At 30.7% G+C, this 21,881-nt stretch overlaps 1 protein-coding gene across 17 annotated transcripts in view; it reads right to left on the bottom strand.

The window, feature by feature from the left end:
* Window positions 1-335: 335 nt before the first annotated feature.
* The window catches only part of LOC148281159 (transient receptor potential-gamma protein-like), a 369,353-nt gene continuing 347,807 nt past the window's right edge, over window positions 336-21,881 (bottom strand). Inside the window, exons 14-25 of one of the 17 annotated variants that reach the window (XM_088227187.1) lie at window positions 19,198-19,393; window positions 18,281-18,475; window positions 14,345-14,386; window positions 13,191-13,374; window positions 10,051-10,187; window positions 9,028-9,206; window positions 7,663-7,761; window positions 4,263-4,447; window positions 3,539-3,642; window positions 2,495-2,594; window positions 1,377-1,534; window positions 336-558 (exon numbers count right to left, since the gene is read on the bottom strand). In XM_088227187.1, coding sequence (XP_088083313.1) covers window positions 469-558; window positions 1,377-1,534; window positions 2,495-2,594; window positions 3,539-3,642; window positions 4,263-4,447; window positions 7,663-7,761; window positions 9,028-9,206; window positions 10,051-10,187; window positions 13,191-13,374; window positions 14,345-14,386; window positions 18,281-18,475; window positions 19,198-19,393 — 1,669 coding nt within the window. In that variant the 3' untranslated portion in view covers window positions 336-468. Of the gene's footprint in view, window positions 559-1,376; window positions 1,535-2,485; window positions 2,595-3,538; window positions 3,643-4,262; window positions 4,448-7,662; window positions 7,762-9,027; window positions 9,207-10,050; window positions 10,188-13,190; window positions 13,375-14,344; window positions 14,387-18,280; window positions 18,476-19,197; window positions 19,394-21,881 lie in introns of those variants that run through there. The other 16 variants (XM_088227188.1, XM_088227189.1, XM_088227175.1 and 13 more) reach the window with 16 other exon arrangements.

Here is a 21,881-nt window from a genome sequence, read left to right as displayed (position 1 = left end):
TTGGGAATTTCAACTGATTAGCTGGCTGGTAAAATGAATGTTCTTAACATTAGGTATTTTATATAGTAGTTGGTTCTTCATAATATATATATTTTTAAATATAGGCGTTGTATTCACCCTGCTCTGCAAAATATATTATAATTAAAAGTTTATAACCTTAGATTATAAATTCATTTTGATATAACTTCAATTGTATCATAAAAACACACTCAAATATGTATGTTTCAAAGTTTTTCACACTAACTACATAAAAATATGTATATCAATGCCATAAATATTGTTTTTCACTACGATAACTAGTTTTAACACCGAAACACAACTTTAATATCATTCTAAACAACCTGTGCTTTATAGTGCATTTGTGCATATTTTCAGTCACTGAGTTTATTTATATCTTTACGAGTTGAGGAAGTTTCAGTTCACTTGTGTTGGTCAAGTTAACAGCGGTATAACATCGGCGATTCTTAGTTAGAGCCACCCTGAAGGTTGTGTGTGTCCGCTGAGAGGAATGATTCCTGGAAGTCTCGGCAAAACAACTATCTTCCCATTCCGATGGCCCTGATAAACAAATGAATTAAACATTTTAAATTATACTTTATTCATATATTTACTCAATGTGAATGAAATGTATTACATAAATGGACAAGCTAGGCTGCACTCCTGCGGTAGTGTTGCAGACTCAGAACCGGAGGTCTAAGGTTCATTCTACCATAACTTGATACCCTTTTCTCAAAATAGGTTATTTACAACTAATGAGGAAGTTCAGTTGTTTTTAAATATTTTTTTTATTTGTTAATAGACTATCGAACTAAGTCAAATTTGAAAAAAAATATTATTTGATCATATTATCATCGCTACAATTTTATGTTTTAATTATTCATATTATTTTTTAATATCTTCGGTGAGTTGTCCTGATTGGTGAATTGGCTTCCCGTAAACTGGAAATCTATCACAACGCAACAATCATTGGTTGATTGGGAAGAACTAGTGACGTTCAAAATTTGTTACTTTTTATGAAAATCTTTTTTTTATTCCAGTAACTTCACCATACAATGTAATGCATTTGTACCATATTGTGTTTGTACCACGCGTAAGAAAACATTTTTTACATCCAATTTCCTGTAGCACTTATCTTTCTCATTAAAAATAGCCACTAAATAGATTTGGGTAAAACATATGAATGCAAATATAAATATTTGTATGAGGTGAAACAGCCACAATGGTTAGTCTTTGTTTGGTTGACAAATTTACACTACCCATTTATATCTCTTTCAAAATGTGCCTCGGTTCTAATTCTCCAGTTGAAATAATACATTTTTATGATAGAAAAACAGATATCCATTTCCTTTATTAAACAAAATGGGATTTTATTATACCTTGTATGGAGATTCGTCTAAAGAGGTCAAAAGGGGCTCCAGTGAACTCCCGGCAGGTTTTGTTTCCGTAGGAATTTTTCTGGAGTCTATTTCTCTTCTTCCCCCAACACTCTCCTCAGTCGTAGATGGGGTAATTCCTTGTCTCTCTATAAAACACACTATTTTAAAAATGTTTCGAGTATGTCCAAATGTTTGTATCTACCTATATTAGGTTGGATTTCACTCCCTAAGGAGTTAAGATCTAAATTTATTGCAACACAGAGGGAAAACATTTAAAGATTGAAAAGCGATTTCAGGCGTTGCCTAGTAGGTGAAATAATTCAGCCAAATGAATCTCACCCACATCAATAAGGGGTTTCAGCTCTTTTACTTCACAGAAGTTGACAGATGGAATAGTTGAGGAAATGTAAATGTTTAAACATAGGCAGAATGGTGGATATTACACAGTGTGTAATGTGGCCACTTAAACCAGTCGATGATGGGTGTCAAGCCCTCTAAATGACTTCCATATTCTCTTCTCAAAAATGCTTTCCCTCTCTGTTGCTATAAATTTAGATACATATTAAAAAACGACTCTTCTTAATATTATATAATTTCAAACTACCTTTTTGAAGTAATATGTATTTACCAAGTTTCGTATATTATCTTTATTATTATTAGACTTATGTCTAGAATAAAGTTTGTCAATTTACATGTAAATTTAGAGAAATACTCGAAGCATGCCTATACTAGGTTAAAATTATCGGAAAAATATTATACATAAGAGTTAGAGGTTTAACAGCAGTCGAAGATTTCTTTGATTTAGAGGTGTAACAAATATGTTAACATCCAGGGGTTTTACACAGGAGCTGGCAGCCAACAGAGATACCTGGAGGCTCTTTGTGGACACCATATGCTCAAACTAGGAATCGGACATGGTATAGTGATGATGATAATGAATACTTTGAGTTTTGTGAATGTTATATAATCTAATTTGCAACTGCCCTTTCCTATCCTCAATATGCATAATGTTTATCGCGAACAATATTATACATTTGATAGTTTGTTTTTTTAAAATCATACAATTTTTTGAATATTGGACAAAGAAAAAAGATTTTTGAATTACATACTGTTTTTACCTGGTTGTTTAACAGATTCAGAAGAGTCCAGGCACGTATTATGCGCTGTGTGTATCGCATCCGCCACTCTGGTAGGAACACTGCAGGCTCTCTTCAATATCTGTTTTAGGAAAAGACTTATCAAAAATGAGTTTAGTATATCTCAATGTTCTAATTGGTTGAGGTTATGCTTTCACTACTTTTGAAAGAACTGACATTTATCAAAAATATTTTTTTTTTCACAATTTTGCAAATGTGTAATACTGATAAAATAAAAAATAAAAATGTTTTGAAGGAGGAAAAAAATATGGAGTGGAATTGAATTTAAGAAAAATATTTTTAAACATGTGCTTGAATTTGTTAATGACCATTAAAAATTCAATAATCTGGCAAACAAATTCTTCCATGCTAAAGATTTAAAAAAATGCAATAGTGAGAGGGATCACAAAATTTAGATTTTAAAAAGTATTATTTTAATATATTTAAAAAAATATATGGTAATATAATCTGTAGATATTTTTAACTTTTAGAGTTTAGACAGTTTTGTGGCAAATAAAATATGTCTTGATGAAACATATGAAGGTAAAATAAGACTTGAAGCCTCTACTATAGTAAGAATAATAATAATATCTGCAAAATAAAATTGAAGTATGAAAATGATTCAATTTTGCCATTACATTTTATAAATACTGTTATCAAATTTTAAGGAATTCATTTTCAAGATCTTCGTTGTTTTACTTGGAAATATAACCTGGATAGAAAATCATTTTAAAATATGCTTGATTAAGAAAATAACAAAAAAAAAATAAGAAAATTACAAGTTGTAAACTATTAACAATTTATTTTATTAAACTTTGTTTGGAATGATTACAATATTTAGAAAATACATGTTTTTCTGTTTAGTAAAAGCGTAACCTCAGACTAAAGGTATGCATTGTAAGAAATAAAGCATATGTATTATTTTCTCTAAGGCATTTCATGTGAGCGTACTAAGCAAATGCAAAGGAGTTTTCTAGTATAAATGGTAAAGGATTAAGGAGAATGTACGAATAATATAAGGTTGACCTTTTTGTTTGGTTGTGGATTGATTGGAGGAGGATCAGGGCTTGCGTTACGCGAATCTGAAAACTTTTTCCGTTTTTTCTTGAGGGCAACCAACGCACTGATCCCTGGAACGTCATTTATAAATATCAAAAAATGCTCACAAAATATTAATAATCTTTCTTTTAAGTAGGTTCTTTTTTCAAACAGTGGAGTTTTACAGAAAACGCAGGATATAGGATCAATGGTAACGATAAAACATTTATATTAATGAATGGTTCCAATAAGAACCTATATTATATTACTATATCATAAGTATTGTTTTCAAAGGAAAATTTAGGTTCATTCTTTATCCGAGGCATATGAGAACCAAACAAATTACTACTTAAATATAGTTCAAGTAGATAAATACTTAACCAGCATCTTTAGATTAATATTGGACCAAGATGTTTAGTAATGAAAATGTGTTCACCTTAACATATTACATATTTGATCAGACATACACAGATAATTTGGGATGGGAAGCGATCGCGGTACAACTACTTGAAGTAGGTAATGTTTCAAGGAACGTTTAAACAAAGTTTCTACTACTTTGAACAAGTTGTAAGTGTCTGTAATATACTGCAATATGACTTGTTTGTTTGGGAGCTGCAAATCACTGTGTGGTAAATTGGGCCTAGTAAAAAATAATTATTACCTAGAAGATAAGTAAATCATTAACACATTCAGATAAATAAAATTAACTGACCATGAGAGTGTGACCGATGTCCGGAACTAGATTGTGTGGCGTCAAACTTGGGTTTAGATAGTTGGGATCTCTCTAGACTACGGTTGGAGTCACTCGGTGAGTCTGTGTTATCACTGGGAGGACTATTAGAGTGGCTGTGGGAGGAACCCTGTCTACAATGAGAGTTGCACACCGAATCTTCTGATCTGAAATATAAAAAAATTAATTAGAAATTTGCATGGTTGTAGGAATAAGTAGTTTTTAAATTAATGATATACCATTGATTTCATTATAATTAATTGCATTGCAATTTAGCTTTTATATAATTTTGACACTGTAATTTTTTTTTTTCAAGGTTGGTAAAAATGATTTAGATCATTTATATTCTATCTACTGAAAAATAAATAGCTTATTATTATAAATAGCCTATTAAATTATTGCAATCATTTTACACTATTATCAATGGACATTTTGTTTGTCATAACCATTTTTTTAAATAAAAACAATATTACTTTAAATGAGTCGTCTATTTCCAAAACTAGTTAAACTATTGAAATGTATCTGTTTATTTTGTAAGGACAGTTTATTCACATTTTGGTTTACATCTAAAATAAACAATAACACAAATAAATAATGTATTTCAAGATTTTGTTTATATTTTTAAATACATTTTTAAAAATATTTTAAAATACAGTGAGGTTATAAAAAGGAAGGATGAGTATGTACAGATGTATATGTAACACAACATTGAAATTTTTATATTCCTATGAAATTTCAAATCAAATGATGTACACAAGAGGTAAGTTGTAAGCTCAATAAATGATAATATATACAAATATGCAATTAAAGTATGGATATAAAATAAAAGTGTACTTTAGTCTACCACATAGACAAAAATAATACTCATACTACCACAGAAACACATTTTTATAATAATAAAATCATATGTTTTGGAATAAAATAAAAAGAGCATACAGCAATGATAAAAAAAAGCAATCACATAATAAAAAGTAAATAGGTAGGTACCTTAAAATTTTGTGTTTATTGGTGTAGATTGGGTAAGTATGTGAAAAAATATAATCACAAGTATTTGGAAAACAAATTTGCTCCTAAATACAAGGTCATTTAATTCGATAAATATATTTAACATGCCTATAATTTAAAAAAAAATACTATGCTTATTTGAAATATTTTGTCTAAGTATCGCAGTGATTGTTTTTACAGTGACTGAATTGTCACACAGGGTAGGAAAATGTAAATATTTTTTTAAAAATGCATCTGCTTTGTAATTATATTCCATAAATAACAAATAGTCACAAATGTGACTTTGGAATAACATTATTTGTCATTTTTTTTTATTAAATTTATTTTAAATGCTTTAACATGACAATTTTTTTTTTGTCCTTTTAGGAATGATGATTTTTAGTTAAATAAGTAAAGTCTACTTATTCAGAAGCAAAATGCAGAATATTAAGGTAATTGTCAGATACAGGCAACACTATAATCGACTGTGGTTCTCTCCTAAGACTGTGGAGCTTTTCTGGTATAGTTAGTTTAGTGAAAATATAACTAAACATACTAAGTTGGGATCCAAACTTAAAGTGATTTTTTTGTTGGTGTTAGTAATTAAGTATGTATATTTATGTAAGAATGCGTGTAGGTGGTGTAAACATGTTATAGGAAAAGATAGTGTCTCTTAGTTAAAGCATTAAATATTTAAAAAGAACATACACATTTTCTTATAAAAGATTCTCAAAGCGAGAGTAAACTATTTTGGTTCTTTAAAAAAAGTACAAAGATTGAAAATAAAATAGTGAAAATTATAAAATACCATTTGATATTAAACATGTTTTAATTGTACCTTTTTATTTTGATGAAATGTTTATGTATTTGAGAAAGGGAAAATAATTTGAGTAGAAACAAGGTAAAATATTAGAACTATAACAGAGTGCCTATTTTGTTAAAAAAACTTTTTTCAAATGGGATTTTATGGCTGAATGAAATTTTTGGAGGCAAAACTGCTTTTACTGTGTTCCTACTAAAACTGAATTGGAAGATATTATATTCTTGAGATAAGGAATTTCAGCATGTGATATTTATATTATTGAACTCTAACGATTAACTCAAATATTATTCAAAATACACAACTCTCAACACTTCATTTTCAAACGGCAACAACATACAATTTGTGGATAATCAAATTAATCTTTCTAGATTTTAAAGATTTAAAAAAAGTCCATCTTTATAAAAGTTTTAAAATTCCACTGCTCAATAGATAGTAAGTAGATCTCCTATTAAGGTCTCCTTGACAATGTTATTTTAAAACATCGAGCCATGATCGCCAAAACATCGTAACCGACAAAAACAATATTTTGTAGGAGAGCACTTTTTCCTTCTAATGAGGAAGTTCAGCCTTACAGGAAATTAGTTACAGAAATTGTATTCTTATGCGCGGGAAAAATTAGAGCATCAAATTTTACAGCAAAGTTTCTTGAAAATGGATCAAAAAAATAAAATGATTTTCATAAAAAAAACAAACTACTTTGCAAGACCTCACTAGTTCTTCCGAATCAATCAATGATAAATGTTACGATAGATTTAGTAAGATAGGTAAGTCAACTAATGAATCAGCAGAACTCAACGAGAAGAAAGGGAAGAGAACTTGAGACGTCACACGTGAAGTAATCTAATAAATACAAAACATTAAAAAATCGTAGCGCTGATAATACAATACATAATTTTTATTTTTTTAAATTTTTGGCTCAGTAATAGTCTATTAACAAATAAAAAGTATTAAAAAAACACTGAACTTCCTCATTAAAAAGGAATACGCTTTGAGAATTAAACTCTGTTTTGACTATTTATTTTATTGATATTAAATACACATTAAAAAAAAAACTTTGTTCTCAAAGCACATTCTTTTATAATTCAGAAGAAAAAATATTATCCTGTAAAATGTCCTGTCGGTAACAATGTTTTGGCTATAATGGCTCTGTATGTGGACATGGCAGTCAAACTAAGCAGTTTTTATGAGATAATATCAACTGCTTTGTAAGTCGAGTTTAGTTCATTTATTTTAGTAGCAACATGAACCCTAATTTACATAATATTTGACATGCAATATTATGTCGCATTTTACCACACCCAGTGCAATCAATCAGAGTTGATTGAAACTGTCATGACTAGTCTATCTATTAGCTTCACATACCTTATTGCCAAGAAGTATATTTGTGCAAGGAACTAAAACCAAATATTTTTTATCATTAAATCAATTGATCAAATTCAAAACTTGTCGCCGCATTGAAATGGTGAATAGACATAATTACATATGGTTAAACTGTACTGAATAATTATATGTTTTAAGTTTATTTACTGAAATTCCTTAAACGGTGTAATGGAATGGATTGGCATGAGAACACACCTGCTCCTTCCAATGAGCCTGCTAACTCTGCCCACCTTAGCAGCTTCTATAAGAGTTCCCCAGCGTCGTTTGTGCGAGGATGGTCTCTTCAAGTGGAATCTGATTTCAATATGATATATTAAATCCTTCTTTCATTCAACTGAATATAATATATGGCAAGTTTTATGTAGAAGTAGTATTTGGATTGTAAACAATACACATTATTTCTGACAATCAGAGACTTGCAATATTATCTTATTACATTTAAATATAATAAGTTTCAAAATATAATAATACATATTTGTATCAATAATTTTTGATTCAATAAAAGGAATTTATCAAGAGAACTTGAATTTGCAAATTTTGCATTCCCACTTACAAATGTTTGTGTTGGAAGTTTTTATATTCTTAAAATGAAATATAGTATGGAGTAATCTAGTTGAATATCTTTACTCAACCGTATCTCTTTGAATATTGACATCTTTTATATTAGTGAAAAAAAGTTCAGAGAGGATAGCATCCTTTTTCTATAATTGCTGGGTATTTTTATTTTACCATCTTTGTACATTAAAATTTTAGTATTAATTTTTTTGTGTTATGTATGCCATGAAATATTTTTGTGAAGTACATAAACATTAAAATATAAAATAAATAAATTTAAATTGAAATCTATACACAGTGTTGACACACACTCACACATAAAACAAATACAGAATCTAGTTCACAAAATACTCAAACACTTGAAATATAATATTATGATTTATAATGTAACTAGCCAGTAACTAGATACTACACATTATTAATAAACGTAGATGATATTTATGTATTTTGCAGTATCCAGCAAAGTCTATTGAACAAAATAAAAAAGTTTGAAATAAAATATTAAAGTCCAAAATAGTTAGGTCCCATGTTTAGACCATTAAAACTAATAAAGTTTCCAAAACCAGAAGTTTAAAATTATTTTGTTAATTTTTTTTGTCTATCTAAGCATGCTAGAATACAAAAAGGAATATGTGGTTTATTAGTAAAACTGTATTAAAATATCTACACTTCAGAATTTTAAGAGAAATAAAGGTAAATTAGTGATTCTAATATGAAAACCTGTAAAGTTAGAAATATTTAAATGTTGAATAAGCAAGGCTGAAAATCATTGTCTTTTAAGAAAATATTTTAATTTAAACACAATACTAGAGCGATTTACAAATCAAGAAAATGCTGAAAATTATTATAAGACAAATATATGTATCTATCCCTGAGGCATGTTTTGAAGTTACTGAAGTGCATTTTTATGGTAAGAAAAATATTGCATGGTTCTAAATTACTTGTGTTTAATACCACAAAGGTGCATTACACAAATGTGTCAATAGCCAAGGACTTGAAATTAACCTTCCCATGTTGAGGGTGAGTCCACGGTGATACGGGTTGGCCTCGCTGCTCAGAGAACTCTGTGATGTAGTTCTCATGGTGTGATGAGGTGGTTTGTGAACACTTCCTCCACTAAATATCCCAGATAGTGTGGAGCCAAACATTTCATGATGGCTGTGAGTGTGAGCCTGTTCCGAATGCTAAAAATGAAGTGCAACAACCAAATTATAATACATATAAACAAATTAAATTAAACTATCCATCATTTGAGATTAAAATACTCGCTAGAATCTTAATATTCTTTTTTAAAAATCACACTTAATCCAATCTTAAAAGAACTGATAAAATTTTTAAGAATTGAAGTATTTTTTTAATATATAAAATAAGTTTAGCTTTATAAAGAATAAAATACATTTTGGAAGCACTATTGATATTGAAAGTGTGTAAAATTACTTAACGGTGTCTGGTTTGAAGACATTACCTGTTCCTGTTCCCTAGTCAAAATGCTATCGTGCCTAAGTGGTTAAGTTTATGAATTGTGAAATTGCATAGATTTGTATAGTTCAGCCAAAACCATTGATTTGTTGCATAATTAAATATAGTACCTATGTAGCAAAAATATGGATGGCATTGAAGCTCTACTTATTATGTTCAGGTGGTAAAAAGTGTTCATAATTAACAATTAATACCTATACTTACATATCATCATAAGCAAAACATCATTTAACCGACCAAATTGCAGATTGGCACAAAAATTAGAAAATATAACAACAAATGTACACAAAAGCTTGATATAAGTGAATTACATGTCAGGGTGTAATTTAGCGACAACATAAAAATAAAAAATGCTGCATCCATCTGAACAAATAAATAAGAATAATGCTGAAAAGTAACGGAACATAGTTATTGCCGGAGAATATAATCACGTGATATTGACATATTTTGTATGCGGTTAAGTTAAGCAGTCAGAATGCTTGGTTAGTGTGTAGCCATTGATAATGCATTGGGCAAAGCATCTCCTTTGGGGATCTGATCCCAACAAACCTGGTGATGTAAGGAAGCTATGAATTCAGCCACAGGAGGAAGAGTTACATTATTGGATGGGGCGATGTTGAATCCCTTCATGAGACGTCGCTCCTTCTGCCTGTTCTTCTTGCCACCCGAACCTGTAAAGGAAAGTTCTGTATCGACATTTATATCGATGTAGTCAAAATTTGGTACTTAATCTATTTTAGGTAAAACATATAGTTATGATATTACACACTAAATAATATTTTCGTATTGCTACTATGTCAAAATAGTGTTTTAGAAAGCATCATGCATTATATTATTTGTTATGTAGAATATTATTTAATGTTAGCTACAAATTAATAAATAAATAAAAACGAAAAAAACACTCAGTCAATATCGTGATTATTTTAAATGATTGAATACTATAAATGAATTATTCCACAAGATTAAGTTTTGATGTTTAAAATGTCTGTGCATTTTACTAAATAGTTAAATAATTAAAAACAAATAAAAAATCATTTACATTATAAAATATTTCTGGAATTCCTTATTTGTAAGTTTTGAAAACAAAATATAAATTTTTGGTATTTAAAAAAAAGCTTAAATGAAATATTGCACACATTTGTATTTATTGAAACGGACAAAATATTTTAATAATTATTTGTAAATAACACATTTTGATCATTTATTATCCAAATAAAGTTAAAAACAAAAACAAAAATATCTATAGAGAACAATACCAATATATAAAATAAAAATATTGCCTTATATTCTCGATCCAACATAAGTGCGTAAGACCTGCGTTCTGGCATATCTCCGCCTCCTGCCCCACTACTAACTTAACACATTGAATCCCGATTAATCAATTGAATTAAATGAATTATTTAATTTAATTTATATTTATACTTTTATTTTGATTGCCTACTCACAACCAAAAAAAAAATAAAGCAATTTATTCATAGATTTATCAAATCTGTTTAGGAATTGATCCATAATTGAAAATATCATAATTGGCATTAAAAAAAACTAATCTTCCTCAAATGACCCACTTGAAACATCGAAAGCCAATGAATCACCATTATTGTCCTCGAGTTCATCAACAATATGATCGACATTCCAAAATTTTCGCTCAATACTAATAATATGTCTAACGAAATTATTCCAATCATTATGGTCTGGTGTAACTCTTTCAATACCTTCTTGCAAAACTAATATTGAAAGTGGTATTGTTAACTTTTACGTGGTGTTTTATCATCGACCAAACCAATTTGATTGGGTTTAATTCGCAATGATAGGGGGGTAATCGAAGAACAGTTTTATTTGCTTCACTTGCAGTGACATTAATTTACCACACACTTGTCATATGTCCCCCTATACGAGCTAACAATCCGCAACAACTCCGATTTGATCATTGTTGTGTCAACAATAATTTTTCCTTTGTCTTCGAGCCATTTAATGATGTCACATTTTTTCCATTGTTTATTTCGAAGCTTGACCAATTCGATAGAGTGATATGGGGCATTATCCATAACGATGCAGCAATTTTCGTCGAGTGATGGCAAAAAAAATTTAAACCACTCCAAAAATTTTTCTCCATTCATTTCGTCGTGATAGTTTGCAGATTTTTTTTATTAGAAAATTAACAAACCATTCGGAAAAAATCCTGCGGCACTTCCAATATTTAACACTATTAACCGTTTTCCTTTACCCGTTGGATTAGATGGTTCCAAGAAAAAGCCGCGTGTTAAAGCATTTCGTTTCGATTTAACGGTATTATCAACCAATTTTTTTTTATACATCCTGCATTTATCTAAGTCTCATCGAGATTTTATATTGTACGACCTTTCCTACGGTATCTCTCGATAGCTCTAATATAGTCACTACTTAAAGGAATTAGGTCTTCCCGCCCAGTAAATAAACGGTCGTATTTTCGATTGCAACATTGGAAACCCAATTCTTTAATTACCTTATTGAAAGTGCTACACTTGAAATTTGGTAAGAGTCATCGCTATGGACAGCCTGCAAAACTTTGTTTATTGCAGGTTTTTTTTTCCAAATAAAAAGAACGAACCTTCTATCTAATTGCATTTTTATCGAAATCGTCAAAAATATGCTCAATCGTCGTCTCCAATTATTTGACAATTTAACTTCACCGGACCTTGAATATCTATGCATATTTTATGGAATGCACCCCAATAATATCAGTCTGCTTCGAAATTGTGTGAATGGCAAGTTTGCAAGATATCTGGGTTGTCAGATATTTTTAATTATTCGTATTAATAATCATACTGCATTGAGGTTTGTGTACCACATATAAAAATTAACCAACATTCCGTTAGTTTATATAATACAGTGTCTGTATCATTAATTTATAAAAATGCATCATTGTCTCGATTTGAATGTTTACCTGCCCTCTTTTGTCATTGCAATTAGTATTGAACATGGAATTTGAACATATCTCAGGGTCTGAATGGGTTAATATCTTGTAAAGCGAGCGCTACGCAGGACAATAGACGAGTTACTGAAGTATTGTAGACACCATACCGTAGCCATGAGCACCGCGGGTGAAGCTAACAAAGCGGGGGGAGAGAGATATGCACAGTACGAACGTAATTTCGTACTGTAGTAGGTTGATCTTATTTTGGATTGAGAATAGATGTACCAACGAAAATCTCAATTTTGAAAATTTGCTATTTAAAAAAAAAAAAAAACAGAACTTATGTTTGCATTACCCAACTATCTACATTTTTTTGTTGTAAAATGCACATGCATTATGCATATGAAAGTAGCAATTTTCTTAAAAAAATATTAATTTCTTAGTTCACTTAATTGTATCGAGTATATTATAAATATTTAGTTTTAGAATTATTATGTGCTTCACTAGGTACACAAATAGGACTTACTGTATTTTTAAAAATTAAGACATATTTTGTTAAAAATAATGGAATTTAATCACGGGTGGTATTATGGTAACACGTTGAAAACAAGAGTATTGTTATAGAATGTTGTGACCTTGTCATAACTCATTACTCATTACTCATTACCAATCATAAAACATCCCACTCATAGTTTAAAGTCGCCAGCATAAAAATTTGTTTTAAAGTAGGTAGTTACAGTGTTAAGTTGACATTTCATTTTTTATGAATGTATAATCCAACTACGTAAATACTCACCAGAGCCTGCCCCACTTGCTGTGGAAGTATTCATGCCACTATTCTTCAGTATCTCCACCAGTTCACACCGGAAGGCGGAGATGTCCTGCTTTATCTCATTGACATCATCTTCGGTCACCCCTTGAGATTCGGCCTTGCGTTGTTGCACCGTTACATATCTTCTCACAAGGTTACGCATTATACTCTGGAAACAAGCAACATTTCCACATAGTAACATCATGAACGCCTTACACAGTGTCTGCCAAATGGCAGTATTGTTATAATACTGTTATTCTTATTAAATACGACCAAACAAATTAACAAACAACATATTATGGATAAAATAAATGCCTATCAACAAGCTATTATTGATATACTCAAACCAAATACAATGTATCGTTATTGCATCAGTTCTAACTTTGTTTACAGAAATAATATAAATAACATAGATTCATTTAAATGTTAAATATTAAAATCAAAGCTGGGAAAGGTTTAATTTGTAAAAAAATATCAAATATGCAATATATTATTTCTTAAAGGTATAAATATGCAATATGCACCTCATTACTAGTTTTTAGGATTTGTGTAGATTCTTGATTATATTTATTAGTAATTTTTGACACTATAAATATGCATCTTATAAATAACACAAATAAAAAACTTTATTTTCCATTAATATTTTTCATGGTTATTTAAAATAATAATCGAATATGGTAAAGTTGAAGTTGCGATACTCCATCACAAATTGAAAAATATTTTCAAACAACAGTTTATCTAATTATTAAAATCTTTTAAATAAATAAAAATGTTGCAAATAAATTCAAGGAAAATGACCGAATAACACAATTTAATTATAAAAATATCATTATGGCTTAAGTTAGCTAAAAATAAGTTAGAAATACAATGTACATGGCTAAATTGGCTAAGAATTATAGCAAAAGCTTTAGGTTATACGAATAATGATGGATTATGTACATAAAAATATCTATGCATGTCGTTTATAGTAGATAAAGAAATGATTATTAGAGATAAATAATGTGTAAAACAGGAAATCTAGTTTTTATGATGAATTAGTCCAAAGTCAAATATTGATTAAAATCATGCACATGTATAAAAATCCTAACGTTTTGTTAAAAAGGTTATTGTGTTAAATAATAAGACAAGCTATGACTTACCTGATATCGGAAATCGCGCTCATTAGCCTGCTTCACCTTCCGCTTAAACAAAAAAATTAAATATACTCTCCATTTTTCAAAATACGTTGTATGTTTGTTTGGTTTAATTATATTACAAATATTTGTTTGTAGGTAGAACATAAACTTTAATTTCATAAGTTTTTTGTTATTTTAGCTATTAACTTTATTAACTCTGCCTGTTCGAGGATTACTGTGGCTTTGCATCATTTTAGAACAATTCTGAATTCCTCTCAAACATAACCATAATACACGCTTAAGGTATAATTATGGTTTGGTAATACCGAAAGTATGAAATAAGTATGGTTATTACTATTGAACTCTCAAATTTTCAGTACCTAGCATTTTTAATTTATTGCCGAAAGAACTTAAATTTAACTCACAATGTAACAAGAGCAAAATAAGAGAGAGGCTACTCGATCAAACGTTTATATTTCAATAGTAGCTTATGTGTAAATATTTTAATTTTTCACATATTTTCTTGTATTTAAAAAAAAAAAAAAAATTATATACTGATCTTTCTGCCTGTTAATTATATCTGTTATTCATTGTTTTAAGTTAGTATAAATATAATCTCCACCAACAAGCTACAGAAAGTGGCTTGGTGGGATTTTAGTTCAATAGTAAAAATATGAAAAATGAAATGTTAAAAATGTATAAATATGTTAATAAAGTAAATTTAAAAAAAACTTCCATTTACCCTTGAATATTTTAAATTTATAAATCTAATTTTACTGAATTAGGTTTCAGTCAATTCTCTTTGTTTTGTTTCATGTAATAGTATTTTGCTCCCTTTAAACAGAAAAAAATATTGTTTTTATTCTAACTAATATTACCATTGTCCATAATAAAAGAAAAAATAAAAAAAACATCAGACTTTGTGTATGCATATTCGTCCCTTTTTAGTAAGTGAGGGGGCGCTAGATCCCGTTAGATCTGGCCTGGTTAATTTTATTATTTTTATTTTTTATTTTCTTTTATTCAGGAAACATACAGTACAGTTACAAAGTTTAATATTTTACACAATTGGACTTAATTCTAATGGACCAGTGAAGTTTCCATATTAAAAATCAATTAAATCTAATGTTAATTATGAAAGTATAAAAAAGAGAAGGAAAAAGAAAACATGAATGAAAGTTGTTTAAAAATTTAAATTTAAGTGAAAAAAATATAATTAATGTTACTTATTTAAATTAACTTATCTAATTTGGTTAAGTTCAAATGTTTTAATCTTAATATACTTAAAACGTTTTGGAGGGTTTTAAAAAATAATGAACGAGACAAAAAAAATTAGCAAAATGGGTTAAACTGAAGTTTGGTACTTGGTGTATACTAAGACATGGAACTTGGTGTTAATAGACCACAACTTAAAATGGAATGACCATATTAGTGAACTATTTAAAAGTATTGGAAAATGTACATACATATTTATTAGAGTACGGAGTATTTCCATCATCATCATTCCCTTTCCGCACCTAATGATGCATAGGGCATTGAATTGATACACCAATCGCAGTATATCTTGATCATTTTTGTTACATGAAGGTAAGATAATCAGTCTTACGCTTCAGGTACCAGTCCAGGGACTATGAAATATTCTAGTGTAAAAACGCCTTTTAAAATAAATATTTCATGTCAACCACGTCGAGAATCGAACCCGAGACCTCTTGCATGGCAGGCAAATGCGTTGACCACTACACCACGGGGCCGACAAAGGAATATTTTAAGAATCAATAATTTTAACATTTATTCAATTGTACAATCTTTATTACTATATGGTGTTGTTGGATGGGGTGGTGCATACGCCAATATATTGAACCCTCTCAAAATAGTACAAAGATTAATTATCAAATTAATTTTAAAGAAACTTTCAACACGGAAAATCTGTATAAATTATTTGAAGTTCACACAGCAGACACTATTTACAAAATAAATTATACTAAAAAAATTTACAAAGAAGAAAAAATAGAAGAATTCGAGATGAATAAGTCACTCAGATACCAAAATATGATCAAATTTCCTGAATTCCGCATAAGTCATGATTGAAATAGTTTTGTTTTCAAAGAAATAAAAAATACTTTAATTTCCCCAATAATCTAAAAACTATAAAAACTGATATATCAGTATATAATTAAAAGTAAAATAAAATACATTTTTTGAATATATTATATAATTATATTATTTAATATACAATATGTTTTTTGAATATATTGTATATTAAAAATAATATAACTTCAAATTACTAAATAAATATAACAGTGTAAGTCACTATCCAAGCACAAGAGCTAGTCTCTTTTTTGGAAAGTTACAGCCATAACATTGAAAAATTATAAAAGTAGATTGAATAGAAAAAAAAACACCTATTAATTATGTAATTATATTAATCAATAATAAAAAAAAATCATTCATTAAGAAAAGTAATAATAATAAACCAGTCACCGATTTGACTATGGTGGCTCTCGTGAAGTGATGGATAAGACGCTTGCCTCACGCACAAATGATTCCCAGTTAAAATATTATTTATGTTTAAAGCATTCACATTGTGGTCAAACATTTTAACTAATGTTAGTAAATATTAGTATATAACCACTTCCCCACTTTTTTATTCTACCGGTTTCGAGACGTACCCGTCTCTTTGTCAAATTACGATTTTGATAAGGATAAAGGGGTAAAAATTTTGCATTCAAATAATAAGAAAGGACATAAATGAAATAATATGGAGATTTTTAATATTAAAAAAGCCTTAAAAAATGATGTTCCCTTTGTAAATAATCAAATAACTTTTCAATATAGCTCTCTTTTTGAATTAAAAATTAACCAATCGGGTAACCCCACCTCTACCCCCCTCCCTCTTTACTCCATACCAATTCTTCAATATAAGATTGATTTTTTTTGTTGTTGATAAAGCTTAGTGCATGTTTAGACATGGTGGTGTTCGCATCTCTATAAATCTGAATACGATTTTTGTATTTTTGGAAATACTATATATATTAGGGTGTCCCAGACTATAAGGGCAATTTTTTTTTACAGATTTGACCTTAATAACTGAAATAATAAATATTATGAAAATCGGATAGCGATAACCCGTGCCGACTTGATGTCAAACTTTGAATATAAAAGTTTGTATGGAAACCATAGGGGAATATTTTAACTTAATATTTATTTTGTAAATAAAACAATGGTACTTTGATTATTGTATCATTTTTATTATGTATTGTACATATTAATTATTTAAAGGACATTATTAATTTAAAAAAAAATTTAAGGTTTGTTTTTTACAGTCAGGATATACTTTTCTGTGTTCTTGTACACCGCCAGCACTTGTCCATTAGAGGGAAGTTTAGAACCTGTAATTTGATGTTTTATATCCCCAACCAAAAATATTTCCTTTTTAGAACTGCGTAACTCCACAGACATGTTGACACAACGAAAACAATGCGTTCACTAATAAAAACAATCACGATATAACAAGCACATTAACACTTAGTTCGCGCGAGCAGTACTATGTAAGTTCTGACAAGTTCCGATGCAAGTCGGTACGGGTTGTCGTGATTCAATTTACGTGAAATTTTATTTATAAGTGTTTTGACATCATTGAAACAAAATTAGAGGGTATGAATTGAAAATATAAAACTTCAATTTTTCTGGGACACTCTAATACTGCGGTGATGGTGAAGGTGGCGGTGTATTTTCATATTTGCATGTTGGTGTAGCGAGTGTCCCGACGAAGAGACGGGTACGTCTACAAAACGGTAGACTAAAAAAGTCGGTAAGTGGTTAGATATCAATATCCAGTTAGATTACAAAAAGGGATTTTTCTCAAGCCTGCCTGTTGCATGCTGTAATCACACTGCAATTGGCCTGTTGTGGAAAGGTTGTTAGTAGAAAGCAAAGAATCACCGAAGATAAGAAACTGACCCTGATTGTCCGCATGTGTTCCTTCTTGGCTCGAGAGTGTCCACACATCTTGCGCTGGATCCACTGGGAGGCGTACCAGAGAGACTTGGGGGTGGGGATGATGTTAAAAGGTGGAGGCACAGTCCCCCCCTCCTCGAAGTAGCTGATCCATAACTTACTACGAGCAAACTTCCACTCTATGTCAGCTCGTTCCTGCTTTCGAAAAGCAATCAAATGTATATTTCTTATTTTTAGTCAATAATAAATTGAATTATTTTTTTGTAGGAATATTTTACTTAACTATTCTGGTTACAAATGGAGAGACTATCTTAAGGATATGTTGTTAGGTTTTTTGTTGTTTAAATGCCAGAATTGGCCCTGTACATTTGGCCTTTTCACGGGGATAATAATTATTATTCATACTAAGCAAAAAACCATTTTTCCTTTTATTTTGTTACCACTGTGTACATTATATTTCAAAGGTTTAGAATCCAAACTTCAAATTCTTCAAATTCCTGCTTTAATTTTCCTTGTAACGTGGCATCGCGTCATGTGGATAAATTAAACTAACAATTGCTTCCAAATAATCACAATTTAAAATAGTCTAAAAAAATTGTATTTTTTGAATATGTCGGTATCCTTTTTTATTATTATGAAAATATATTATAAAATATTGATGAAGTTATGAATCCTAAATATTTCTAAGGAGTTTTGAAAAAAAAAATATTAGGGGATTTGAATAAAGAAATTGGGCTGTGGTCCCGTGGCGATCTGACGGATCATAGGTCCAAGGTTTGAACCTCAGTCTTCCTCTAACTTGATTCCCTTTTTCTAATAGTGACTTGTCTACAACTCTTTGAAAATGGTCCCAAAATTAAAATATTTGGGTAGGTACCTAAATCATAAAAACGTAAATTTAAAAAAAGATTTTTTCTTACCGATATGAGCTGGTAGGAATGATTCATCATTGCGATGAGCAAATTCAGTAGAACGACGATGTTGATGACCGAGTACGTTCCAAACATCAACATGCCCCAGAATCGAGTAAACGTCTTGATTCCCTCCAGCTCGAATGATTCCAAGTCTACTAGACCAAATACGGCCCAGAATAATGTTTGGGCTGTTTCAAACAGGCTGAAATGTTAACAGTGTGATAAGTTTTCAGTTTACTTTATATCCGTTTCTGGGCAGAACAAATAATATTGTCGGAGTGTGAATTAGAACTGGAACTCAGGACTAGTATTTTGATGCAATTGCTACTCTCAAGTAAAAATCACGATAAAGAGAGGCCTCGTGGTCTACTGATTTACGCGTCTGCCTACAGTGAAAAGGTCGAGGTAAAATGATTATTTTATGGGAGTTTTTTACTATGTCTGCCTGGGCAGATGAATACAGTTCTGTGAGTGTAAAAGAACCAGAATCTTGGACGAGTGTTGTCCACTCGATGGGAGCTCTCAAGTAAAAATCCTGAATATTGTTATTAATGTGGGTGAGATTTGTCTGACTGAATTATTTGTAATATTTTTCAATGATTATACTTCTTGTTGGACCAGTTTGTTACCCTTCACTGAAATGTTCTTCATCTCTGTTGGAATATATAATAACGAAATCCAGTTTTTATCTACAAACTGCCACACGAACTGCCAACAAACAGTCAGCAGTGGACGTTCAGGATGTCGAGAACCTGATGCCTTGTAAAGTAGGCAAGCATGGTTAAGGCTCTCAGAAGGCATCCGCAGTATATATACTAGTCAACTGATCACCCCCGCTTGACAAGACAGTTGTCACCGGAGTTTGCTGCGTCCGTTCTTTTATCACTTAATTTCTCAATAAGTCAAACCACCGCACACCCAAGATTCTTCTGAGGCACCTATTCTCAAAACTCAGTATTTTGCTGTTGTGGGCCCTAGTGAGGTGTCGCGATTCCCACCTGTAGAGGAGAATAGGTGTTATGCAGGCGATATATAGGCAGCATTTGGTTTTTATTGAGTAAATATCCCGATCTCCAGACAGCCTTCATACTGTTGATCGTGGCGCCTGTTATTCCTAACTGCACTCTCAGTTCTTTTTGAAAGCTGCCATTTTACGTAACATATAATCCCAGATATTTGAAACTCTCGTCCCTTTCGATGACTTGGTTTGAAAGAGTCAGAGGATTTTGGGCAACATGTATTACACAGTACACGGGTTTTCGCAATATTGATTTTTAAACCCATACATGCGAAGTACTTATTTTGGCTATCTACAGTGGCTTGAAGACTCCTGACTGAATCGTCAATAATAACCGCATCATTGACGTACTCTAGGTCGCTGGGAGGAGAAGATGGATATTCCTCGATCTAGTGGAATTTACTTCCTTAAGATGAAGTCCACGAGGATTATAAAAAGGAACAGTGCAAGGACGCAACCTCGAGAAGTATAAGATTTTTTTCCAGGCATTGCACGTTGTCTAGAATATAAAAAAAATAATCCAGTCAAATGAATCCCACCGTCAAGGTTTCAGCTCTTTAACTTCAGAAACAGAATGGTAAATGTTACACAGTGTGTATAGTGACCATTTAAACCAGCTAATGACAGGTCTTTGATACATGTTGTATACAGGTAGACTTTTCATATAATGACTTCGCCAAGGCCTTTGATACTGTTGACCATGATGTCTTATTAAATAAGCTGTACGAGATTGGTTTCTCAGATGGTATTTTAAAATTAATGGCGAGCTACCTCTAAAATAGAAACCAATACGTCTTCTTCAGTCTATTCGCGTCAGAGTGTTTCCGTACTTTCTCGGGTGTCTCGCAAGGCTCTAACCTGGGTCCATTGTTGTTTTCAATTTTCATTAATAATATTAAAAATGTAATTTTGAATTTGCGTTTTCCGTTGTTTGCGGATGACATAAAACTATTTTTAAAGGTGACAGTTTCTAACGATTTTTGTCTTCTCCAAGCGGATATATTTATTAAATCTGAATGGGGAAGGCGAAACAAACTCAGGTTTAATGCTTCCAAATGTTCAGTCACGCCCTTCGCTAGGACCCAAAAAACTCTATTTTTTCGCTACAAAATGAATGACTAGAATCTGATACGAACATTGAATGTTAAAGACCTGTGAGTTAGATTTGTGAGCACCCTGACATTTCATGAACACATAGAAACAATCAGTGGTAATGCATTGAAAATGTTAGGATTTGTTCTGCTTACTGCCAGGATTTTTTGAAAATACTCGCGTACTGAGAACACTTTATAACACCTTGGTGCGAAGTAAATTCGAGAGTGGCTCCATGATTTGGGGGCCACATAAACTGAAGTACTCTCTTATGATAGAGAAAATCTGAAAAAAGTTTCTGAGGTATTTCTACATAAGAGAGCGCGGGTATTATCCTTGGCTCTACTCCGAGTTTCTCCGCGTTTCTCCAGGGTATGCTTGGCTACAACAGTTTAGAAACTAGAAGAAATGTTTATTTGACAACACAGCTTTATCAATCGTTGCGCGGTATGGCCGATAATCCTGAGATTATGATGAGCATCAGTTTGTATGTTCCTGATAATTACCTAAGACGGCGTCAGCATAGATTGTTTCATATTTCGAAATACAGGACCAACATCGCTCTGGAAGTTGATCTGTT

This window comes from Micrasema longulum, unplaced genomic scaffold (assembly GCF_059751315.1).
Source record: "Micrasema longulum isolate JH-2025_06_02 unplaced genomic scaffold, ASM5975131v1 h1tg000490l, whole genome shotgun sequence".
NCBI lineage: Eukaryota > Metazoa > Arthropoda > Insecta > Trichoptera > Brachycentridae > Micrasema > Micrasema longulum.
This window is presented reverse-complemented; position numbering and strand designations above follow the sequence as displayed.